Here is a 26620-nt window from a genome sequence, read left to right on the forward strand (position 1 = left end):
TGATCCTCCCACCTTAGCTTCCCAAAGTGCTGAGATTACAGGTTGGGAGCCACCTCACTCAGCCTCAGCTTTAAAAAAAAAGAAAAATCTGAGCCAGGCGTGGTGTCACACACCTTAATCCCAGGTACTCTGGAGGCTGAGTCAGGAGAATCACTTGAACCCAGGAGGTAGAGGTTGCAGTGAGCTGAGATTGCACCACTGCACTTCAGCTTCGGCGACAGGGCAAGACTCTGTCTCCAAAAAAAGAAAAGAAAAGAAAAAAGAAGGAAATTCTGTCATTTGTGACAACATGGATGGAACTGGAGAACATAATATTAAGTGAAAGTGAAATAAGCCAAGCACAGAAAGACAAATACTATAGGTTTTCACTTATACTTAGAATCTGAAACAATCAACTTGTGGTAGCAGAAAAGAGAATGTTGGTTACAGAATCAGGGGGTCACTGGCTGGGTGTGGTGGCTCACACCGGTAAACCCAGCACTTTGGGAGGCCAAGGCTGGCAGGTCATGAGGCCAGGAGTTCAAGATCAGCCTGGCCAACATAGTGAAACCCCGTCTCTACTAAAAATAAATTAGTCGGGCATGGTGGCATGTGCCTGTTGTCCCAGTTACCCAGGAGGCTGAGGCAGGAGAATAGCTTGAACCCAGGAGGTGGAGGTTTCAGTGAGCTGAGATGGTGCCACTGCACTCCAGCCTGGAGCCTGGCAACAGAGCAAGACTCTGTCTCAAAAAAAAAAAAAAAAAAAAAAAGGACAAAAATTAGCCAGGCATGGTGGTGCACAACTATAGTCCTACCTACTGGGGAGGCTGAGGCAGGAGAATTGCTTAAACCTGGGAGACAGAGGTTGCAGTGAGCCAAGATAGCACCGCTGCACTCCAGGCCGAGTGACAGAGCAAGACTTTGTCTCAAAAAAAGAAAAAAAAAAAAAGGCCGGGCGCGGTGGCTCAAGCCTGTAATCCCAGCACTTTGGGAGGCCGAGGCGGGTGGATCACAAGGTCAAGAGATCGAGACCATCCTGGTCAACATAGTGAAACCCCGTCTCTACTAAAAATACAAAAAATTAGCTGGGCATGGTTGTGCGTGCCTGTAATCCCAGCTACTCAGGAGGCTGAGACAGGAGAATTGCCTGAACCCAGGAGGCGGAGGTTGCGGTGAGCCGAGATCGCGCCATTGCACTCCAGCCTGGGTAACAAGAGCAAAACTCCAGCTCAAAAAAAAAAAAAAAAAAGAAGAAGAAAAAAAGAAAAAAAAAGAAACCACTGAGCGATGCCTTTATTTATTTATTCACTGCATTTGGCTGCTGTGTTTTCAATCTCAGTTGCAATTCCCACACTGAGGCTGTCCCACCCTTCCTGTGTCCCTTGAGCTGAGCAGGCACTTCCTGTCCTATTGGAAATGAAAGTTAGAGATTGGGGGTAGGGTATATGCATTTAATCTGCAGAATGCTAATACTATCTGTTCCATTATCATAGCAAAATGTGACAGGGAAAGTAGAATAGACACCTGAACTTCATTTGAGGGAGGGTTTGGGCTTCATGTTTGTTGTGGCAAAACAGACAGGGTTAATTTATATCTCAAGAGAATACTGAGGATGGCAGCAAAATGGCCTTATAAAGGGATTTGAAGGCTTTCATTTTACATCCCTATTCCACTTGGATTGGTAGGGGTTACTGGATATCACTCTTAAGCTTTTGGTTTCTTTTCTTGTTAAGGTTACTCCTACAAGGACATTCCTTGGAAACTATTAGAGGTAAGTGTTGAAACTCTGTTAGGTTCTTGACTCTACATTTATATTCCTTCCTAAGAATTTTGTGTTTTTAATTCTGTTTGAACTGTATGCTTTTTAAAAAGTGTTTGTTTTGTTTTGTTTTGTTTTGTTTTTAACAGCTCGGAGACAACTCGAAGCAGACATCCCAACTCTGTGGACTTTAGTTTAGACATAAATTCCAGGTTTGGTGAGTTATCGTAATTGTTTCAGTTTCATGGATCTTAAAGATGAAGAAATCGTAAAGTGCTAAATAAGGTAGCCTCCAATTGTTAAAGAAATGACTAGGCACCAAGTTTCATGATATAGTTCTGTTTGATAATTGCTTCTTAAGTATGAACTCATTCCTTGGAGAATCTGAAATAGGAGTGAGGGTCCTCAGCCCAGCCCATTGGTGTGATACAAGAGAAACAGATCTAAGGATCTGAAACTAGTTATACCCATACTTTGTTTTGCTTATCTCTGCTCTTTGGTGTGGTCCTCTGTTTGTTCCATTGAACATTAAGATCACTGCAGCCGGGCACGGTGGCTCACGCCGGTAATCCTAGCACTTTGGGAGGCCGAGGTGGGTGGATCACCTGAGGTCAGGAGTTCAAGACCAGCCTGGCCATCATGGTGAAACCCCATCTTAAAAAGTAAATAAATAAATCACTGCAAATGGGCCAAGCGTGCAGGCTCATGCCTGTAATCCCAGCACTTTGGGAGGCCAAGGTGGGCGGGTCACTTGAGGTCAGGAGTTCAAGACCAGCCTTGCCAACATAGGGAAACCCCATCTCTACTAAAAAATACAAAAATCAGCCCGGTGTGGTGGCAGGCGCCTGTAATCCCATCTACTTGGGAGGCTGAGGCAGGAGAATTGTGGAAGGCAGAGGTTGTGGTGAGCCGGATCTGGGATTGTGCTACAGCACTCCAGCCTGGGTGACAGAGTGAGACTCTATCTCAAAAAAAGAAGAAGGCCGGGCGCAGTGGCTCAAGCCTGTAATCCCAGCACTTTGGGAGGCCGAGGCGGGTGGATCACAAGGTCGAGAGATCGAGACCAACCTGGTCAACATGGTGAAACCCCGTCTCTACTAAAAATACAAAAAATTAGCTGGGCATGGTGGCAGGTGCCTATAATCCCAGCTACTCAGGAGGCTGAGGCAGGAGAATTGCTTGAACCCAGGAGGCAGAGGTTGCGGTGAGCCGAGATCGCGCCATTGCACTCCAGCCTGGGTAACAAGAAAGAAACTCCGTCTCAAAAAAAAAAAAAAAAAAAAAAAAAAAAAAAAAAAAAAAAGAAGAAGAAGAAAAAAAAAATCACTGTAAAAATGTAAAGTGGGAGAAGTCCTGAGCTCATCTCACACAGTCTCTAACTCTGTTTTTTGGGGTTTTTTTTGCATGTTCTCCAAGGCAATGTCTTAGAAGCTCCTTTAAAATCAAGCTTAAAATCTTTCTTTTTCTTTTTTGAGACGGAGTCTCACTCTGTTGCCAGTCTGGAGTGCCGTGGTGCAATCTCGGCTCATTGCAACCTCCGCCTCCTGGCTTCAAGTGACTCTCCTGCCTCAGTCTCCCGAGTAGCTAGGACTACAGGCACATGACACTATACCCCGCTAATTTTTGTATTATTAGTACAGATGAGTTTTCACCATGTTGGCCAGGATGGTCCCGATTTCTAGACCTCGTGATTCGCCCGCCTGGGGCCTCCCAAAGTGTTGGGATTACAAGCGTGAGCCGTGGCACCTGGCCTAAAATCAAGCTTGAAATCTTACAGCTGAGATCGAAGGATGGGAAAAAAACAAAAAAACAAAAAACAAAACCCATTGTCTTTAAATGAGAATCAGAAGTTGTTCTAGAGGAAAGGATATAAATTTGAAAGGGGTTAGACCTAAGAACTCTTCTTTCTAGCTTTAACTCCTGAGACTATAAAAAACAAACAAAAATAACATCTTGGGCATTAGGACCCTGTGGAAGTGCCTCTGCCTCATTCAGACTCTGTTAACTTCTCTGGTGACGTAAAGGAGCAGCCCGAGCTCATTCTCTGCCCACGGCCCCCCTTCATCTCTCTCCCTCCGGCTTCTTTTCTCCCCCTTTCTGCTCCCCCTCCCTTCTCCCTCTCCCTCCCTTTTCTCCTTCCTCCCTCTCCCCCTGTCCCTCGCTCTCCACCTCCCTCCCCCTCTTTCTTACTCCCTCCTTTTCTCTCTCTCTCTCTCTCTGTCTTACTCACTCAGCTCCCTAACATTAAAGAGAAAATGCTGCTATCCGTGACTTCCAGGCCTGGGATTTCGACTTTGGGCTACAGTAGAAACAACAAGAAGGTAGGGAAAAGCGCTTTTTTGGTATCTAGCTACTTCCTTTTCTGGGGATCTGGCAATGCCCTTGGTTTTAACATTCTTTTTAAAGAGGGGAAGCAGATTCCTCTCTCAAGGTTTCTAATTCCTCACGGCGCTTCTCCCTTTTCCACTACTTCTTTCTGCATCTTTTCTCACCTGGTTCTGGAGTTCAAGGAACTTACCGTCTCTGTGAGGCCTGAAAAGACAGGGGAATTAAAAACAAATCAAGCTTGTAAGTTTGTATCCTTATGAAATGAAGTTAGTTTGACTTCCTGCTAACCTATCAATCTTCACAAGGATAATATGACATCTCAGACCCTGTCCTCTAGCCCACCCACCACAAGATTATTTTATTTTTTGATTAACTGTTTCCATTCTCTCCCCAACCTTCCCTCTTACCCATATCACCGGTAGTATTAGATAGCTGAAATCATAGAAAGTCAGTGAAACCACAACAGTTTATCGAGAGCTGGATATACTCTTCTAGACTACAGATCCTACCTACCCAGCCTGTAGAGGAGTCTTGAGAGACGACGCAGTTTGGGATTAAGGCACAGTGTGCTATGATACTTGGGTCTTGCTTTTGAGCTGATACTTGGAGCTCTGCAGATAGCCAGACTTTGCAGTGATCCTAGGAGTCTTTATGATTAACCCATGGCTGCCAGAGTTGTGCTGTCCCTTGGGCACATGGGCAGTCTGGGGAGAGATGGACAATCTTGTCCATACTTGACAAGGAATATCTTTGGCTGTTTCTGGCATTTCAGGGCACACAGTATATTGATTAGGGGGAATTTCACGCATTAGCAGGAAGAAGACTCTCTTCGTGTTGTAGTTGTTCTTTGAAGAAAAAATGTGACATGGACATTTAGGGAAGCTTTTGCTCATCTAATGGAATGTTGGAGGGTGAGGAACAATTCCTGCTGCTTTCTCATGTACCTAAAGAGTGTCTGATCAGTGCAGTGGGTAAATGTTTAGATCCAAAACAGTGTTGGTTTATGGGCTTAGTCTATGTGGTACTCATTCTGTTTATATCCTGAAGAAATATGGGTAGAGGGGAGAGGAAATGGGGAGCTATGGGTTAGAGGATACAAAGCAGTAGATACGTAGGATGAACAAATCCTGAGATCCAATGTTCAACATAAGGATTATAGGTAACAAAACTGTACTGTATATGGGATTCATGCTAAATGAGCAGATTTTAGCTCCTCTTGCCACAAAAAGAAACAAAAGGGATGACTATGTGGGATGATTAATTTACTTCACTCTAGTAACCTTTCTGCTATCAATATGATCCCATACTTGCATACCTGAAGTGTACCCAAGATCACGAGGTTGAGAAAAAAAAATGTACACAATAAAATTTACTTTAAAAAAGAAATGAGGTGGCTCCGTTGGCTTAATCGGTTAGCATGTTGTACTTATAAAAAATAAATGAGGCTGGCCACGGTGGCTTGTGCCTATAATCCCAGAACTTAGGAGGCCAAGGCGGGTGGATCACTTGAGTCGGGAGTTTGAGACCAGCTTGGTCAACATGGTGAACCCCCAGATTAGCCAGGACTGGTGGCACGCGACTGTAATTCCAGCTACTTGCCAGCCTGAAGCAGGAGAATCACTTGAACCTGGTGAGGCAGTGAAGGTTGCAGTGAGCCAGGATCTCACCACTGCACTCCAGTCTGGGTGACAGAGCAAGACACCATCTGAAAAAAAAAGAAAAGAAATATGAGTTCATACATATTTGTTGGTTATAAATATATATTTATGTGTACATGTACTGATACCCCTTTATCAAAAATACATATAGATAATACATTATATATTATATATATTTGAAAGGGAAATATTTCATGTGTCTTTATTCTCTTCAAACTTTGTAGAGTACTATGTGAAAATTTCCTTCCTGATTTTTTTCCCTCCTAGTCTCTCCAGTTACCCAGAACTCATGAAAATAAAATGAATTCCCACAATGAATTGCTTCCCTATTAGAGGTTTCATGTATTTGAAGATATGTAAAAATCTCTTTTCGCTCTCTACTTTCTCTCCCACCTTGGAGTAGAGGAAAAATTTAATTGGCTTCTAAATCTAGGATAGTGTAGGGGACAAGAGGTATGGTTGTGAATTTGGGTTGAAATCTCTTATCTCTTCCTGATAACTGTAAGGTTTGGCAATTCAGGAATGTTGGGATTGGTGAGGGAGGTTGGGTAGATACATAATCATTAATTCCTAATGTATTTGTCAATTCTTTGGGTTCTTATAAGTCAATCTTATGATCACATCCAAGGATGCTGCATATGTGCCTCACTTTCTGGCTATGTATATGATTCCTTTTGTGTCTATATAAGTTTGTGAATGCAACTTTTCATATTTTTATTATTATTATTATTTTATTTTATTTATTTATTTATTTATTTTGAGACAGAGTTTTGCTCTTGTTACCCAGGCTGGAGTGCAATGGCGCGATCTCAGCTCACTGCAACCTCCGCCTCCTGGGTTCAAGCAATTCTCCTGCCTCAGCCTCCTGAGTAGCTGGGATTACAGGCACGTGCCACCATGCCCAGCTAATTTTTTGTATCTTTAGTAGAGACGGGGTTTCACCATGTTGACCAGGATGGTCTCGATCTCTCGACCTTGTGATCCACCCGCCTTGGCTTCCCAAAGTGCTGGGATTACAGGCTTGAGCCACCATGCCCGGCATATTTTTATTATTTTTACTTTTCTTTTTTTGAGATGAAGTCTCGCTCTGTCACCGAGGCTGGAGTGTAGCAGCGTGATCTCAGCTCACCTCAGCCTCTGCCTCCTGGGTTCAAGCGATTCTTCTGCCTCAGCCTACCAAGTAGCTGGACTACAGGAGTGTGCCGCCACACCCAGTCAATTTGTTTGTATTTTTAGTAGAGACGGGATTTTACCATGTTGGCCAGGCTGGTCTCAAACTCCTGACCTCAAGTGATCCACCTGCCTTGGACTCCCAAAGTTTTGGGATTACGCTTTGAGTTGCCAAGCACTGCCCATATTTTAATTAATTAATTTATTTAAGATGGAGGTTCACTCTGTCGTACCCAGGCTGGAGTTCAGGGGCTCGATCTTGGCTCACTGCAACCTCCGCCTCCTGGGTTCCAGTGATTCTCCTGCCTCAGCTTCCCAAATAGCTGGGATTACAGGCGCCCTCCACCACGCCCAGCTCATTTTTTGTATTTTTTTTTTTTTTTTTTTGAGACGGAGTTTCGCTCTTGTTACCCAGGCTGGAGTGCAATGGCATGATCTCGGCTCACTGCAACCTCCGCTTCCTGGGTTCAGGCAATTCTCCTGCCTCAGACTCCTGAGTAGCTGGGATTACAGGCACGCGCCACCATGCCCAGCTAATTTTTTGTATTTTAGTAAAGACGGAGTTTCACCATGTTGACCAGGATGGTCTCGATCTCTTGACCTCGTGATCCACCCGCCTCGGCCTCCCAAAGTGCTGGGATTACAGGCTTGAGCCACCGCGCCCGGCCCTCATTTTTTGTATTTTTAATAGAGACTGGGTTTCACCGTGTTGGTCAGGCTGGTCTTGAGCTCCTGACCTCAGGTGATCAGATCACCTTGGCCTCCCAAAGTGCTGAATTACAGGCATGAGCCACCGTGCTCGGCCCCATATTTTTATTTTTATTTTACTTAATTTTTTTCCCTCAACACTAGATGACCAGGGAGGGTGTTTTTAAACTACAGCATTATTACGTTGCTCTTTGTCTTGGTATTAACAAGTAGGGCTTACTGTGTTTGTTTCTCTGTTCTGGAAAGTGTTTTAGATGCATTTGCTTAGGTAATTTGTATTTTCCATACCCAATTAATTTTGTTTATTTATTTAGTTTGAGACAGAGTATCACCCTGTCACCCAGGCTGGAGTGCAGTGTTATGATCCTGGCTCCCTGCAACCTTGGTTTCCTGGGTTCAAGTTATTCTCCTGCCTTAACCTCCCAAGTAGCTGGGACTACAGGTGTGTGCCACCATGCCCTGCTAATTTTTGTAATTTTAGTAGAGACAGGGTTTTGCCATGTTGGCAGCTGGTCTCAAACTCTTGGCCTCAAGTGATCCACCTGCCTCAGGTTCCCAAAGTGCTAGGATTACAGGCATGAGCCACTGTCCGGCCTATTTGTGAATTTTTTGAGACAGGGTCTTACTCTGTAGTCCAGGCTGGAGGGCAGTGCCACAATGTCAGCTCACCACAACCTCCACCCCCTGGTCTCAAGCGAGCCTCCCACCTCAGCCAACGTTTTTTTTTTTTTTTTTTTTTTTTTTTTTTTTTTTTTTTTGAGATGGTGTCTTACTCTGTCACCAGACTGGAGTGCAGTGGCACAATCTTGGCTCACTGCAACCTCCGCCTCCTGGGTTCAAGCGATTCTTCTGCCTCAGCCTCCCGAGCAGCTGTGACCACAGGCACGTGCCACTACGCCTGGCTAATTTTTTTGTATTTTTAGTAGAGACGGGGTTTCACCGTGTTGGCCAGGATGGTCTTGATCTCTTGACCTGGTGATCTACCCGCCTCAGCCATCCAAAGTGCTGGGATTACAGGCGTGAGCCACCGCACCCGGCCCTCACCTAACTTTTTTACGTAACTTTTTTTTTCCCCCTGAGATGGAGTCTCGCTCTGTCACCAGCTGGAGTGCAGTGATGCAATCTCGACTCACTGAAACGTCCACCTCCTGGGTTCAAGTGATTCTCCTGCCTTAGCCTCCTGAGTAGCTAGTATTATAGATGCCCACCACCACGCCTAGCTGACTTTTTATATTTTTGGTAGAGATGGGGTTTCACTATGTTGGCCAGGCTGGTCTGGAACTCCTGACCTCCAGTGATCTGCCCGCCGAGGTCTCCCAAAGTGCTGGGATTACAGGCATGAGCCACCGTGTCCGACCTATATATAACTTTTATATAGAAGTTATTTTTTTTACTGAAACTAATAAAAGTTATTGTAAAAATTTAACTTTGAAGCCTGTAATCCCAGCACTTTGGGAGGCCGAGGCGGGTGGATCACGAGGTCAAGAGATCGAGACCATCCTGGTCAACATGGTGAAACCCCGTGTCTACTAAAAATATAAAAAACTAGCTGGGTGTGGTGGCGCGTGCCTGTAATCCCAGCTACTTAGGAGGCTGAGGCAGGAGAATTGCCTGAGCCCAGGAGGCGGAGGTTGCAGTGAGCCGAGATCGTGCCATTGCACTCCAGCCTGGGTAACAGGAGCGAAACTCTGTCTCAAAAAAAAAAAAAAAAAAAAAAAAAAATTAACTTTGGCTGGGCGCATTGCTCACGCCTGTAATCCCAGCTCTTTGGGAGGTAGAAGCAGGCAGATGGCTTGAGGTACGGAGTTTGAGACCCAGCACAGCCAACATGGTGAAAACCTATATCTACTGAAGATACAAAAATTAGCTGGGTGTGGTGGCGAGTGCCTGTAGTCCCAGTTACTCAGGAGGCTGAGGCAGGAGAATCACTTGAACCCAGGAGGTAGAGGCTGCAGTGAACCCAAATTGTGCCACTGCACTGCAGCCTGGGCGACAGAGTGAGACTCTGTCTCAAAAATAAATAAATTAATTAATTTAAAAAAAATTAGGCCGGGCACAGTGGCTCAAGCCTGTAATCCCAGCACTTTGGGAGGCTGAGGCGGGTGGATCACGACGTCAAGAGATCGAGACCATCCTGGTCAATATGGTGAAACCCCGTCTCTACTAAAAATACAAAAAATTAGCTGGGCATGGCGGTGCGTGCCTGTAATCCCAGCTACTCAGGAGGCTGAGGCAGGAGAATTGCTTGAACCCAGGAGGCGGAGGTTGTGATGAGAGATCGTGCCATTGCACTCCAGCCTGGGTAACAAGAGTGAAACTCTGTCTCAAAAAAAAAAAAAAATTAAAAGTAGGATTATTACTTTGAAATATATACTTATCAGGAAAGATGTTTCCTGAGGAGCCCATGATAGTCATAGTTTTCTTGCTCTTCATTGGCTGGTGGTAAATATAGGAATGCAGTCAACAAATGTATAATGCCTAATAAAAGCAGATTTTTTTTCCCTCAGGATATAGTGTTAAATTTTGTTTTTCTTTCTCTGAAATTAAAATAGTTATTGAAGGGGAAAAATGTGGATTTCAAAGAGGGATTCTGCAAGATAATTTTGTGGGTTTTTTTTTTAACATCAGTTTTAATACCCTTCAATAGCTTGGTTCATTAAAAAAAAAACAACAGGCTGAAGTAAAAAGAGACGGGGTCTCAACACTGTTTCTTCAATGTTTGCAGAAGTTGCCTCAGAAGAGAGATTTGAGTATAGGTGAGACTGAAAGAGGAAATGTTTGGGACTAAAGGAATTCCAAACTTGTAAAGGGCCTAACCACGCCTTTCTTGACATCATCTCTTTGGCATGTGTTATTATAATTTAACTCCTCATAGGATCAACAACCATTTCCTTTGGGAAAAAAAAAAAAAAAAGGACTGTGTTTAATTAGGATAATTCGCCTTCCCCAACATATTTTGCATACATTTCTATTTCTTCTCAATATTAGTATATTGAAGACTAATGGGGAGTGGGAGGTAATGATGAAAGTAAAGCTGACTGGTGGGTACTGCCAGATCCTCATTCTTTGAGAAGCTTGTTACCTGAGATTGTCAAGAGTGTCAACTCAGGACAGAGAAGTGACAAACTGTACTGTAATCTCTTAGTACTTCTAACAGGATAGAGAATTTTCTGTGTGTATGTTTACTACTTTTCCTTCTAGTTTCCATCAAATCAAATGTAATAGGACTGAGAATTAAGAACTTGTAGGTCTAACATCTCTTAACTGGGGCAGCTGTTCTGTTAATCTGTAGTAACAGAATAACAAATGGTTAAAGTTTAGTGGTAGGCCAGGTGTGGTGGCTCACACTATCACTTTGAGAGGCTGAGGTAATTTTGGGTAATCCTATCACTTTGGGAGGCTGAGGCGAGTGAATCACTAGAGGTCAGGAGTTTGAGACCAGCCTCAACATGGTGAAACCCTGTCTTTACTAAAAATACCAAAAAAAGTTAGCCAAGTGTAGTGGCAGGCGCCTCTAATCCCAGCCACTTGGGAGACTGAGGCAGCAGAATCCCTTGAACCCAGGAGGCAAAGGTTTCAGTGAGCTGAGATTGCGTCATTGCACACCGGCCTAGACAAAAGAGCAAGACTTCATCTAAAATAAATAAATAAATAAAGTTTTGTGGTAATGTTTTTCCATTGACCCCTCCTTTCCATTTATAATGCTACTACTATAATTTATGCCCTCATTACTGACTACCTTTACTGCTGTAGTAAACATCCAGCATGATTTTCTTGCTTCCTATTTCTCTACTTTCCTATTCCTTGCCCCCAAGTAATTTTATACCTGCTGCCAGCACAGTCTTCCTGCAATCCAGCAGTCTAGTGCTATTACCCGTATAAAACACTTCAGGTGGGGCACGGTGGCTCACACCTGTAATCCCAGCACTTTGGGAGGCCAAGGCGGATGGGTCACCTGAGATCAGGATTTTGACACCAGCCTGGCCAACATGGTGAAACCCCGTCTCTACTAAAAATACAAAAATTAGCTGGACGTGGTGGCAGGCACCAGTAATCCCAGCTACTCGGGAGGCTGAGGCAGGAGAATTACTGGAACCTAGGAGACGGAGGTTGCAGTAAGCCAAGAGTGTACCATTGCATTCCAGCCCAGGCCAACAACAGCGATACTCTATCTAAAAACAAACAAACAAACAAAAAAAACTTTAATGGCTATATATTACCTGCTGAACAAAGTGCAAATCTCTGGCCCAACACCCACTATCTGTCTAGCCTTTCCTTATCTTCTCCGCTTTCCCTGCCACCATGCCCCCTTGATTCTGTTACATTTGCTCTACTAACCAGTTGTGTTAATGCAGTTTTCTGGATATATGCTTTGGTTGCTGGTTTACATTTCTTATTCCATAGGACAATGTGTAGTATAACAAAAAAATACAGAAAAGAAGCAGGACAAAGGAAAATATCAATTAGAATAAGAAGTAAATTGGAATTAAAAGGCAAATATGGCCAGGCACAGTGGCTCATGCCTGTAATTCCAGCACTTTGGGAGGCCAAGGTGGGAGGATCACTTGAGCCTAGTAGTTCTAGACCAGCCCAGGCAACATGGCAAAACCCTGTCTCTACAAAAGATACAAAAATTAGCTAGGTATGATGGTGTGTGCCTGTAGTTCCAGCTGCTCAGGGCCCTGAGGTGGGAGGATCACCTGAGCTGGTGGAGGTCGAGGCTACAGGGAGCTGTGATCATGCTACTGCATTGCAGCCGAAGCAACTGAGCAAGACCATGTCTCAAAAAAATAAAAATAAAATAAAAATAATAAAAAAAAAGTCAAGTATGCAAAGTGTAAAATAATGCTGGAAGATGAGGACTGAAGCATAGTCTTTGAATTTGTTAGTGTCAAGGTGGTTGATGACTTTGACAAGCAATTTCAGAGGAATGGGGAGCAAAAGCAAGATCAGATTTTAGGTTGAGTGAAAAAAGGTAAGGAAGTATAGATGGTATAAATACACTAATCTTTTAAGAACTTTGGTTAAGATGTAGAGCAGAACCCAAATAGAAAGTAGGCCAAAGGTCTGAATACATATTTATCCACAGGCTCTATGGAAAGATGCTTAACATCATTAGTCATCAAGTAAATGTAAAATAAAGCCACAAGATACCACTTCATACCCACTAGGCTGTTTATAATCAAAAAGACAGATAATAAAAAAAGAAAATAATAAAAAGATAATAGAAACAACAAATAACTTCTGGGCACCATGTTGCCCAGGAGTTTGAGAGCAGTCTGGGCAACATGGTGAAACCCCATCTGTACAAAAATTAGCTGGGTGTGGTGGCGGACACCTATAGTCCTAGCTATTAATACTTGGGAGGCTAAGACAGGAGGATTATTTGAGCTTAGGAAGTCAAGGCTTTGGTTGATTCCACAACTGTCTTCATTCTGGGTGACAGAGCAAGACTGTCAAAGAAAGAAAGAGAAAGAGGAGAGGAAGGAAGGAAAGAGAGAATAAATAAATGGAGTAACTGGAGTCTTCATACACTGCTGGTGGGAATGTAAAATGGTATAGCTGCTGGTCCTCAAAAGGTTAAGCAAAACCCCAGGAATTCCACTTTTAGATATATGCCTAAGAGAAATGGAAACATAAGTTCGAGGTGGATGGATTTCTTGAGCCCGGGAGCTATAAAAAGTACAAAAATTAGGCCAGGCACGGTGGCTCAAGCCTGTAATCCCAGCACTTTGGGAGGCCAAGGCGGGTGGATCACAAGGTATTGAGACCATCCTGGTCAACATGGTGAAACCCCGTCTCTACTAAAAATACAAAAAATTAGCTGGACATGGTGGTGCATGCCTGTAATCCCAGCTACTCAGGAGGCTGAGGCAGGAGAATTGCCTGAACCCGGGAGGCGGAGGTTGCGGTGAGCCGAGATCGCGCCATTGCACTCCAGCCTGGGTAACGACCGAAACTCCGTCTCAAAAAAAAAAAAAAGTACCAAAATTAGCCAGGCATGGTGTGTGACACACCTGTAGCCCTAGCTACTCAGAAGGCTGAGGTGGGAGGATTGCTTGAGCCTAGGAGATGGAGGCTGCAGTGAAGCAAGTTCACACCGCTGCATTCCAGCTTGTGCAACAGAGCAAGACTCTGAAAAAAAAAAAAAAAAAAAAAAAAAAAAAAAAAAAAAAGCCCTGGGGGGTAAAAAAAAGAAATGAAATACCAATACACTGATACATGCTAAAAGTGGATGAACCTTAAAAACATTATGCTCATGAAAGAAGCCAGTTATAAGAGACTACATGTTGTATGATTCCATTTATGGGAAATGCCCAGAATATGGAAATCCATAGAGACAGAAAGCTGATGAGTGGTTGCCTAGGGCTGGATGGGGAAATGGGGAGTGACTGGTAATGGGTGTTGTGTTTCTTTTTGGGATAACGAAATGTTCTAAAATTGATTGTGGTTATGGTTACACAACTCTGTGATCTAAGTACCACTGAATTTATGCTTTATTTATTTAGAGACAGGGTCTCACTCTGTTGCCCAGTCTGGAGTGCAGTGGCACAATCATAGCTTAACCAAAGCCTCAAACTCTTGGCTCAAGGGATCCTCCTGCCACAGCCCAAGTAGCTGGGATTGCAGTGCCACATGCCCAGCTAATTAATTTTTTTTTTTTTTTTTTTTTTTTTTTTGGTTGAGACGGGCTCTTGCTATGTTGCCCAGGCTTGTCTTAAACTCCTGGGCTCAAGTGATGCTCCTGCCTTGGCCTCCCAAAGTGCTTGGATTACAGGCATGAGCCACTGTGCCTAGTTCTGAGTTTAAACTTAAATGGGTGACATGTGTGGTATGTGAATTATATCTCAGTGTTGTTATTTTTTTATTTTTTATTTTTTATTTTTTTTGAGACAGAGTTTCGCTCTTGTTACCCAGGCTGGAGTGCAATGGCGTAATCTCGGCTCACCGCAACCTCCACCTCCTGGGTTCAGGCAATTCTCCTGCCTCAGCCTCCCGAGTAGCTGGGATTACAGGCATGCGCCACCATGCCCAGCTAATGTTTTGTATTTTTAGTAGAGACGGGGTTTCACCAAGTTGACCAGGATGGTCTCGATCTCTTGACCTCGTGATCCACCCGTCTCGGCCTCCCAAAGTGCTGGGATTACAGGCTTGAGCCACCGCGCCCAGCTGTTATTTTTTTTTAAAGGGAGCAGAGAAATGAGATAAAAGCTGGAAGAGGACAGGGGTGCTGTCAAGAGAGAATTTTCTTTTCTTTTTTAGATAGGATCTTGCTCTGTTGCCCTGGCTGGGGCACAGTGCAATCATGGTTCACTGCAGACTCAACCTTCTGGGCTCAAATGATTCTCTTACCTCGGTCCAGTCTCCCGATTAGCTGGGACTACAGGGTTTATGCCATCATCCTCGGCTAAATTTTAAATTTTTTGTGAGATGGAGTCTCACTATATTGCCCTAGCTGATCTCAAACTCCTGGGCTCAAGTGATTCTCCCACCTCGGCCTTCTAAAGTGCTGGGATTTCAGGCATGAGATATTACACCAGACTGAGATAATTTTCTTAAAGATGGGAAGTGTAGGAGCCAAATCCTTGGTACTTATTCTCTAAATATGCATGTTCATATCCCTCCAGCTCTGATCTTTTTGTTGTTCTTGTGCCTTGTGCATTCAGCCTCTGATCCTTTTTGTTGTTGTTAAACTTAATTCTATAGAATGGCCTTTCGTTCATTTGTTTACTTCACTCCTATTGCTTATATTTATTGAACAGCTGCAACATGCTAGGCCCTGGGGTTAAGGCATGATTGTAGCCTTTCAAGAACTCGCAGTCAAAACTGTCTTTAAAAATCTTACCCTCTCACTTAAATTATTAAAAAAAAAAAATCTTGCCCATATCTTTACATTCAGTTGAAATGTTGCCTCTTATATAAAGCTTCTGCTAATTTCTCCATTTCCCAGCCCCAGAGGGGACTGTTTTTCCCAAAGGTGACTTTTTTCTGAACCACCATCATGTTTTATATATCTTATATGATGTTTATATAATTTTGCATTGTAAGGCCGGGCGCGGTGGCTCAAGCCTGTAATCCCAGCACTTTGGGAGGCCGAGGCGGGTGGATCACAAGGTCGAGAGATCGAGACCATCCTGGTCAACATGGTGAAACCCCGTCTCTACTAAAAATACAAAAAAATTAGCTGGGCGTGGTGGCACGTGCCTGTAATCCCAGCTACTCAGGAGGCTGAGGCAGGAGAATTGCCTGAGCCCAGGAGGCGGAGGTTGCGGTGAGCCGAGATCGCGCCACTGCACTCCAGCCTGGGTAACAAGAGCAAAACTCCGTCTCAAAAAAAAAAAAAGAAAGAAATTTTGCATTGTATTGGAATCATTTAGGTAATTGTTTTATCTTCATTGCTAGAGTGTAAGCTCTTTTTTTTGTTTGTTTTTCTTTTTCTTTTTTGAGATGGAGTTTCACTCCCGTTGCCCAGGCTGGAGTGCAATGGCACGATCTTGGCTCACAGCAAGCTCCGCCTCCTGGAGGCGGAAGAAATTCTCCTGCCCCAGCCTCCTGAATAACTAGGATTACAGGCACACGCCACCACGCCTGGCTAATTTTGTATTCCTAGTAGAGATGGGGTTTCTCCATGTTGGTCAGGCTGGTCTTGAAATCCTGACCTCAGGTGGTTCACCCACCTCAGTCTCCCACAAAGTGCTGGGATCACAGGCGTGAGCCACCTCGCCTGGCCCTAGAGTATAAGCTCTTTAAGGATAGAGACAGTTATTCAGTTTATTATCTCACCCATACCTAATATAGCTTTTTTATTTTATTTTATTTTATTTATTTATTTATTGAGATGGAGTCTTACTCTGTGGCCCAGGCTGGAGTGCAGTGGCATGATTTCAGCTCACTGCAACCTCTGACTCCCAGGTTCAAGTGATTCTTCTGCCTCAGCCTCCTGAGTAACTGGGACTACAGATGCCCGCCACCATGCCTGGCTAATTTTTGTATTTTTAGTAGAGATGGGGTTTCACCATATTGTCCAGGCTGGTCTCGAACTCCTGACCTTCTGACCCACCCACCTCAGCCTACCAAAGTGCTGGAATAACTGGCTGAGTGTAGTGGCTCACGCCAGTAATCTTAGCACTTTGGGATGCTGAGGTGGATGGATCATGAAGTCAGGAGTTTCAGACCAGCCTGGCCAATATAGTAAAACCCCATCTCTATTAAACATACAAAAAAAGTAGCCAGGCATGGTGGTGGGCGCCTGTAATCCCAGCTACTTGGGAGACTGAGGCAAGGCGAATTGCTTAAACCTGGGAGGCAGAGGTAGCAGTAAGCCGAGATCAGGCTACTGCACTCCAAGCCCAGGTGATAGTGCGAGACTCCATCTCAAAAAAAAAGTACTGATATATTTTATTGAATTATTTTGAGGATTGGTAATGTTTGTAATCACATATCACCCTGTATATTGGGGGTTATTTCTCTTATTTAAAAAAAAAAACAAAAAACATTGTGGGCCGAGTACGGTGGTTCATGCCTGAAATCTCAGCACTTTGGGAGGTGAAGTGTGAGGATCAGCTGACATCAGGAGTTAGAGACCAGGCTGGCCAATATGGTGAAACCCCATCTCTATTAAAAAGTACAAAATTAGGCCGGGTGCAGTGGCTTAAGCCTGTAATCCCAGCACTTTGGGAGGCCAGAGGGGGCAGATCATGAGGTCAGGAGTTTGAGACCAGCCTGACCAACCTGGTGAAACCCCGTCTCTACTAAAAATACAAAAATTAGCTGGGTATAGTGTACTTGTAATCCCAGCTACTCGGGAGGTTGAGGCAGGAGAATCACTTGAACTCTGGAGGTGGAAGTGAAAGTGAGCTAAGAGTGCGCCACTGCACTCCAGCCTGGGCGACAGAGCGGGACTCTGTCTCAGAAAAAAAAAAAAAAAAAAAAAATTAGCTGGGCATGGTGATCCGTGCTTGTAATCTCAGCTACTTGGGAGGCAGAGCCAGGAGAATCACTTGGACTCAGGAGGTAGAGGTTGCAGAGAGCCAAGATTGTGCCATTGCACTCCAGCCTGGGCAACAAGAGAGAAACTCCATCTCAAAAACAAACAAACATACATTGTGAACCTATGGAGTATAAAAAATAAAAAAAATTTCATCATGTTGCTCAGGCTGGTCTTGAATTCCTGGGCTCAAGTAATCATCCTGCCTTGGCCTCCCAAAGTGCTGGGATTACAAGCGTGAGCCACCATGCCTGGCTTGAGCTGCTTGAAAGAGTAGTCTGTATAGAGTCTCTGTTTCCTTACCTCTCACTCTTTTTCTTAGTAAGACATTTATTTATTTTTATTTTATTTTATTTTTTTGAGACAGAGTCTCACTCTGTTGCCCAGGCTAGAGTGCAGTGGTGCAATCTTGGCTCATTGCAGCCTCCGCCTGCCAGGTTCAAGCAATTCTCCTGCCTTAGCCTCCTGAATAGCTGGGACTACACGCGCATGCCACTGTCTGGCTAATTTTTTGTATTTTTAGTAGAGATGAGGTTTCACCATGCTGGCCAGGCTGGTCTCAACTCCTGACATCATGATCTGCCCACCTCAGCCTCCCAAAGTGCTGGGATTACAGGCGTGAGCCACTGTGCCCTGCCTATTATTATTATTTTATTATTATTATTTTCTTGAGACTGAATCTCGCTCTGTCCCCAGTCTGGAGTGCAGTGGCACGATCTCAGCTCACTGCAACATCTGACTCCCAGGTACAAGGCATTCTCCTGCCTCAGCCTCCAAGTAGCTGGGATTATAGGTGCGTGCCACCACACCCAACTAATTTTTGTATTTTAGTACAGACAGGGTTTCACTATGTTGGCCAGGATGGTCTCAATCTCCTGACCTTGTGATCTACCTGCCTTGGCCTCCCTAAGTGCTGAAACTACAGGCTTGTGCCACTGTGCCCAGCCCTATTTTTATTTTTAACTGTGGCAAATATACATATCATAAAATATACCATCTTGAACTCTTTTTTTTTTTTTTTTTGAGATGGAGTCTTGCTTTGTGGCCCAGGCCGGAGTACAGTGGCAGGATCTTGGCTCACTGCAACCTCTGCCTCCCTGGTTTAAATGTTTCTCTTGCCTCAGCGTCCCAAGTAGCTGAGATTACGGGTGCATGCTGCCACACCTGGGTAGTTTTGTATTTTTAGTAGAAATGAGATTTCACCATGTTGGTCAGGTTGGTCTTGAACTCCTAACTTCAAACAATCCACCTGCCTCAGCCTCCAAAAATGCTGGGATTACAAATGTGAGCCACCACGCCCAGCTCATCTTGAACATTTTAGTGTACAGTTTAGTAGCATTAAGTGCATTTCCATTATTGCACAACCTATCTCCAGAACTCATTTCATCTTACAAAACTGAAACTTGGCTGGGCATGGTGGCTTGTGCCTGTAATCCCAGCACTTTGGGAGGCCAAGGTGGGCAGATCACCTGTTTTGAGATGGAGTCTCACTTACCAAGTGTTGGTAAGGATGCAGAGAAATTTTTGCTTTTTTTTTTTTTTTTTTTTTTGACAAGTAGCCATCCTGATGCTGATGGGTGTGAGGTGGTATTTCATGGTTTGGATTTGTGTTTCTCTAATGATTAGAGGTGTTGAACATCTTTTCATGCTTATTGGTCACTTGTAAATTTTCTGTGGAGATAAGTCTATTCAAGTCCTTTACTTATTTTATTTTATTATTATTATTTTTGAGATGGGAGTTTTGTTCTTTTTGCCCAGGTTGGAGTGCAATGACACGATCTTGGCTCACTACAACGTCTACCTCCTGGGTTCAAGTGACTCTCCTGCTCAGCCTCCCAAGTAGCTGGGGTTGCAGACATGCACCACCATGTCCAACTAATTTTTGTATTTTTAGTAGAGATGGGGTTTTGCCAGGTTGGCCAGGCTGGTCTTGAACTCCTGGCCTCATTTGATCCACCACCTCAGCCTCCCAAAGTGCTGAGATTATAGGCATGAGACACCACACCCAGCCCATTTTTGGGATTTTGATAGAGATTACACTGAATCTGCAGATTGCTTTGGGTAGTACTGGTATCTTTTTTTTTTTTCTCTTTTTTAATCTTTTGGACTTTTTGATCTCCAAAGTACTGATATCTTAACAATATTAATTGTTCCAATCCATGATTGTGGGGTGTCTCTCCATATATTTGTGTTTTCCGAAAGCTCCGTCTCAAAGACAAAAAATTGCTGAATTCTATGTAATTAACATAGCTTCTTCTGCAATTTCTTTTCTTTTCTTTTTTTTTTTGAAATGGAATTTTGCTCTTTGTTGCCCAGGCCGGAGTGCAGTGGTGCAATCTTCGCTCACTGCAACCTCTGCCTCCCAGGTTCAAGCAGTTCTCCTGTCTCAGCCTCTGGAATAGCTGGGATTATAGGCACCTGCCACCATGCCTGGCTAATTTTTGTATTTTTAATAGAGATGGGGTTTCACCATATTGACCAGGCTGATCTCAAACTCCTGACCTCAGCCTCCCAAAGTGCTGGATTACAGGTGTGAGCCACCACGCCTGGCCTGCAGTTTCTTTTAGTAATGTTTTTAGCTTTCAGTGTGCAAGTCTTTTGCCTCCTTGGTTAAGCGTATTATTATTTTTGGTGCTATTAGAAATTGAACAGTTTTTTAAATTTCCTTTTCAAATCATTCTTTGTTAATTACATAGAATTCAGCAATTCTTTTTATTTTGAGACAGAGCTTGCCCTGTTGCCCAGGCTGTAGTGCAGTGGTGTGATCCCAGCTTACTGCAACCTCCACCTCCAGTTTCAAATGATTCACCTGCCTCAGCCTTCCAAGTAGCTGGGATTACAGGTGTGTACCACCACGCCCAGCTGATTTTTTGTCTTTTTAGTAGAGATGAGATTTCAGCATGTTGGCCAGGCTGGTCTGGAACTCCTGACCGCAAATGATCCGCCCACCTCAGCCTCCCAAAATGTTAGGATTACAGGCGTGAGCCACCGCGCCTGGCCAGAATTCACCAGTTCATTAAGTCTATTTTTGTGTATTGATTCAGTGAATCAGATATTGCCTTTCTGTTATAGAGGGTAAAAATTTATTTCTCTTAAGCCTTTTGACCTTGTGTTCCAGCTTCCCCTTTCTTCCCAACTTCTGTGTATAAGTTGTGTCATGATTTTTAGTTATATCAGTATTCAGTATTTATATTATGATTTTATAAGTATTATTTCTAGCTAAGCTATATCATATGCTATAATAGTTCCTTTGTTCAATTTTTGTTTTCCTTGGAGTTAATTACTTTGTTTTCTTAGTTTTATTTTATACAATAAGAAGCACTTTTACATATCAGTTAGTGTGATTTTTTTTGAGACAGAGTTTCAGTCTTGTTGCCCAGGCTGGAGTGCAATGGTGTGATCTTGCCTCACTGCAACTTCTGCCTGCCGGGTTCAAGGAATTCTCCTGCCTCAGTCTCCCGAGCATACCAGTTACTGTTCTAAGCCCTTTATAAAATTTGACTCACATAATCCTTCTAAAAAGCATCTGAGAGGCCAGATGCTTCATGACATTCCAGCTTCACTGGCCTTCTATTCCTTCCAATTTCTGTTGAAAGTTCCACCTTATAGCCTTTAACCATGTTGCTCCCTCTTTCTGGAATGATCTCTTTCATCTTCTGAATGGCTAGTTTCTTCTCATCCTTGAAGTCTTTTGTCCTTAAATGTCATCTTTCTGACTAGCCTAATGAAAATAGACCACAGCTTTCCATTTTGTTTTGTTTTGTTTTTTTTAGCTCATTTATCACAGTGAGTAATTATTAAAGTATTTTATGATTATTTGATTAATGTCCCTCTGCCAACTCAACACCCCTGAAAATTTCATTAGGACCAAAACCATGTCTGTGTTAGCTAAGCATTTTGTCCTTGGTACCTAATATCGTGCCTGGTACTCTAAAGTGGGCATTGAATATTTATTGACTGAATAGATGTCAGCTCCTTTTATGTTTCATGACAAGAGTTTTACGTGTGTGTGTGTGTGTGTGTGTGCGTGTGTGTGTGTATTTATTTATTTATTTATTTATTGCAGAAGGGGGTCTTACTCTGTGTCTCAGGCCAGAGTTGCAGTGGTACAATCATAGCTCACTGCAGCCTCAAACACCTGGGCTCAGGTGAACCTCCTCCCTTAGCCTTCCATGTAGCCAGGACTACAGATGTACACTAACACACACAAAGCTGATTTGTTGTTTTTTTGTTTGTTTGTTTGTTGTTGGTTTTTTTTTTGAGACAGAGTTTCGCTCTTGTTACCCAGGCTGGAGTGCAATGGCACGATCTCGGCTCACCGCAACCTCTGCCTCCTGGGTTCAGGCAATTCTCCTGCCTCAGCCTCCTGAGTAGCTGGGATTACAGGCACGTGCCACCATGCCCAGCTAATTTTCTGTATTTTTAGTAGAGACGGGGTTTCACCATGTTGACCAGGATGGTCTCGATCTCTTGACCTCGTGATCTACCCGCCTCGGCCTCCCAAAGTGCTGGGATTACAGGCTTGAGCCACCATGCCTGGCTAAAGCTGATTTGTTTTTAAGTTTTTTTTTTAAGAGACAAGATCTCACTATGTTGCCCAGACTGATCTCGAACACCTGACTTCAAATGATCCTCTCACCTCAGCCTTCAGAGTAGCGGGGATTGTAGGCAAGAATAATCAAACCTGGCTACATGCATTCATTTAAATCCCCACAACAGTCCTATTTCATAGGTGCTGTTAACTGTCCCCATTTTATAGGTGAGGTTAAGCAACTTATCCAAAGTGACACAGTTAGTACAAGGCAATGCTAGAATGAAACCTAAATCTTAGTAGCTCATACCTGTAATCATAGCACTTTGGGAGGTCAGGCCAGGATTGGATCACTTGAAACCAAGAGTTCAAGACCAGACTAGGTAACCTGGGAAGACTACATCTCTATAAGAAATTCAAATTTTAGCCGGATGTGGTAGCATGTGCCTGTAGTTGAAACTACTCAGAAGGCTGAAGTGGGAGGATTGCTTGAGCGCAGGAATTCCGGACTTCGGTGAATAATGATTGTGCCACTACACTCCAGGCTGGGCAACAGAGTAAGACCCTGACTAAAAAACCCCCAAACCCCTAATTCTATGCAATTTTTGAGCCAGTGTTTTAACCATTTTCTACCGGTTAATGGGATTTATAGTCAAGAAAAATACCTTTTTGAAAATTGACTAAACAGGCAGGGCACAGTGGCTCACACCTGTAATCCCAGCCCCTTGAGAGGCTGAAATGGGCGGATCATCTGAGGTCAGGAGTTCGAGACCAGCCTGACCGACATGGATAAACCCTATCTCTGTTAAAAATACAAAAATTAGCCAGGTGTGGTGGCGCATACCTGTTGCACAGGCTGGTGTTGAACACTTGGACTCAAGCGATTATTTTGCCTTAGCTCCCAAAGTGTTGGGATTACAGATGTGAGCCACTGTGCTCAGCCTGAATTTTCTGAATATTTTCAATCTGTGATTGGTTTAAACCACAGATGTGGAACCCATGCATAAAGAGGGCTGACCACATTTATGTGACTGTGGATACTGTGACCCTGTGGAAATTCCTTTTTTTTTTTGAGACAGAGTCTTGCTCTTTTGCCAGGCTGGAGTGCAGTGGCATGATCCTGGCTCACTGCAACCGCTGCCCCCTGGGTTCAAGCGATTCTCCTGCCCCAGCTTCCCAAGTAACTGGGACTAGCAGCATACGTCACCATGCCGAGCTCATTTTTTTTTTTTTTTTGAGACGGAGTTTCGCTCTTGTTACCCAGGCTGGAGTGCAATGGCATGATCTCGGCTCACTGCAACCTCCGCCTCCTGGGTTCAGGCAATTCTCCTGCCTCAGCCTCCTGAGTAGCTGGGATTACAGGCACGCACCACCATGCCCAGCTAATATTTTGTATTTTTAGTAGAGACGGGGTTTCACCATGTTTGCCAGGATTGTCTTGATCTCTTGATCTTGTGATCCACCTGCCTTGACCTCCCAAAGTGCTGAGATTACAGGTGTGAGCCACCGTGCCTGGCCCCTCTTTGAAAATTCTTAATCTTCATCTTCCATATCACTCACTTTCCAGGAACTGGATAGAACTTTCTCATTTTTTTTGAAGACCTTATTCCTTTGCTTATGTAATTGGCTTTTGGTATTCAGTTCTCATTTTGGCAACCAGTCCTCACCTCTATAACACTCCTTACCTGCAACTTGTACCTCATTCCCAAACTTAAAGATAATGAGTTTGAAGCTAAGTGTGAGGCTCATACCTATAATACCAGCACTTTGGGAAACCAAGGCAGGAGGAGCTTGAGATCAGGAGTTTGAGACTAGCCTGGGCAACATTGCAAGACTCTGTCCCAACAAAAAATAAAAACATTATCCATGTGTGGTGGCTTGCCTGTAGTCTCAGCTACTCGGGAGGGAAGCTAAGGCAGGAAGATCACCTGAGCCCAGGAGGTTGAGATTGCTGTGAGCCATGATCATACCACTGTACTCCAGCCTAGGTGACAGAGGGAAACCCTACCTCTTAAAAAAAAGAAAAGAAAAAGATAATGAGTTTGATAAGTTTGGTTAAACACTCTCCCAAGGACTGCTTTTGTTCAGATTGCTGTCTTTTTGTGATTCCAGGTATGTTAGGAATTAGAAGCACATGGGTCTGGGAGTTAGCGAGGCTGTGCAGACTCAAGTGGTTTTTGTTTTGTTTTGTTTTGAGACAAAGTCTCGCTCTGTGACCCAGACTGGAGTGCAATCACGTGATCTTGGCTTCAGGTGACTACAACCTCTGCCTCTCGGGTTCAAGCAATTCTACTGCCTTAGACTCCTGAGTAGCTGGGATTACACCACCCACCACCATGCCCGGCTAATGTTTTGTTTTGTTTTGTTTTGTTTTTCTTTTGAGACAGAGGCTCATTCTGTTCACCCAGGCTGGAGTGCAGTGGTGCCATCTCGGCTCTGCAACCTCTGTCTTCTGGGTTCAAGCAATTCTATATCAGCCTCCCAAGTAGCTGGGATTACAGACATCTGCCACCATGCCCAGCGAATTTTTGCATTTTTGGTAGAGATGGGGTTTTACCACGTTGGCCAGGCTAATCTCAATCTCCTAACCTCAGATGATCCACCTGCCTCAGCCTCCCAAAGGGTTGGGATTACAGGCGTGAGCCACCGCACCTAGCCAATTTTTTGTATTTTTAGTAGAGACAGGATTTCACTATGTTGGCCAGGCTGGTCTTGAACTCCCAACCTCAGGTGATCCACCTGCCTCAGCCTCCCAAAGTGCTGAGATTACAGGCATGAGCCATCATGTCTGGCCTCAAGTGTTTTAATATTCTATCCTAGTTTTAAAAAGTAATTACCAAGCCGGGCAGGGCAGCTCATGCTTGTAATCTTGGCACTTTGGGAGGCCAAGGCAGGTTGATCACTTGAGGTCAGGAGTTCAAGACCAGCCTGACCAATATGGTGAAACCCTGTCTCTACTAAAAATACAAAAATTAACTGAGCGTGGTAGTATCACCTGTAGTCCCAGCTACTCAGAGGGCTGAGACAGGAGAATTGCTTGGGAGGCAGAGGTTGTGGTGAGCCAAGATCATGCCATGGCACTTGAGCCTGGATGACAGAGGTAGACTTCAGCTCAAAAATTAAAAAAAGATAGTTATAACACTTTTTTTTTTTTTTTTGAGACAGAATCTCGTTCTGTCACCCAGGCTGGTGTGATCTTGACTCACAGCAACCTCCGCCTCCCAGGTTCAAGCGATTCTCCTGCCTCAGCCTCCCAACCACGTAACTGGATTACAGGAGTCTGCCACCATGCCTGGCTAATTTTTGTATTTTTAGTAGAGATGTTGTTTTGCCATGTTGCCCAGGCTGGTCTCAAACTCCTGACCTCAAGTGATCTGCCCACCTCAGCCTCCCAAAGTACCTCCCAAAGGTGTAAGCCACTGCGCCCAACCCTAGTTCCCCTTTCTAGTGACCATCACTGTTAACTGTTTGTTGTTTATGTATATCGTATCAGATTATTAAATTATATATCCAAAGTTCTCTGTGACTTATTAAAAGCAGTCTAGGTGGTGGCATATATACATCTTATTTTGATGTGGAAGTAAACTGAGTACCCATACCTTTCATATCCTTGGGTTAGACCACTTCCTTCAGACATGTAACATTGCCAGTGTTTATTGTTTGGTGAATCAAAAATGTTTCTATACATAATGACTAAAGGAGCAGAGCCTTTTCATGACTTTGAGACTTTGGGCCTTGATAAAACCGGATCTTGAATCTACCAATCTGGGTATTCTTAGAATGGGTAGTGTGTAGGTGAGGAAGGAGAGGTGCTGGTGTTTCCCAACTTCCTGTGATTTCTGTATTTCTGACCAAAATGATGAAAATAGAATAAATGGGCTGGGCACAGTGGCTCGTGCGCTACTGAACACTGCCAGTAAACAAAAAGTGTAATCCAAGCACTTTGGAGGCCAAGGTGGGTGGATCACCTGAGGCCGGGAGTTCAAGACCAGCCCGACCAACATGGTGAAACCCCGTCTTTAAAAAGAAAAAAGGAGAAAAAGAAAATAGAATAAATGACAACGTAGAGTAAAATAAACTAGAGGCAGGCGTTGTCTTTTTCTCTCTCTTTCCTCTACATGAAGCAACTGGATTATGGAAAAGAGGCACATGTACTCCCAGTTAGTTCCTCTGTAAGCCATGAAGTTGTAATGATGCTGCTTTTCTGATTGACTTTGTATCTCCTTCCAGGCCTCTTATCCTCCTGAACACATAATCCATCAGCCAGGCCGAATAGTGGAAAGGTTTGGTAATACAGAGTAACACTCAGTAAGGTCTCAGCTGTGTCCCACTCATGTTCTTCCCAGGCAACTAGCTATCCTATTCAGACTTCCACTGCTTCACCTTCAAAGATCAAAGATCCCTTTTTCTTTTCTAAAAAGTTAATAAACTTTTTTTTGGCTGGACGTGGTGGCTCACGCCTGTAATCTCAGCGCTTTGGGAGGCTGAGGTGGGCAGAT

The 26620-nt window shown here is 43.9% G+C and overlaps 1 protein-coding gene across 10 annotated transcripts in view; it reads left to right on the forward strand.

The window, feature by feature from the left end:
• The first annotated feature begins 1359 nt into the window (after positions 1–1359).
• The window catches only part of RBMS2 (RNA binding motif single stranded interacting protein 2), a 103964-nt gene continuing 78703 nt past the window's right edge, over positions 1360–26620 (forward strand). For 2 of the 10 annotated variants that reach the window (XM_074402757.1, XM_074402756.1), the window contains exons 1-2: positions 1424–1750; positions 1888–1955. Coding sequence is in view for 5 of the 10 variants with exons in the window: in XM_039471579.2 (XP_039327513.1) it covers positions 3994–4059 (66 nt within the window). In the remaining 5 variants the exon portion in view is untranslated. The other 8 variants (XM_039471579.2, XM_039471581.2, XM_039471582.2 and 5 more) reach the window with 7 other exon arrangements.

The sequence above is a fragment of the Saimiri boliviensis genome, chromosome 7 (genome assembly GCF_048565385.1).
Source record: "Saimiri boliviensis isolate mSaiBol1 chromosome 7, mSaiBol1.pri, whole genome shotgun sequence".
NCBI lineage: Eukaryota > Metazoa > Chordata > Mammalia > Primates > Cebidae > Saimiri > Saimiri boliviensis.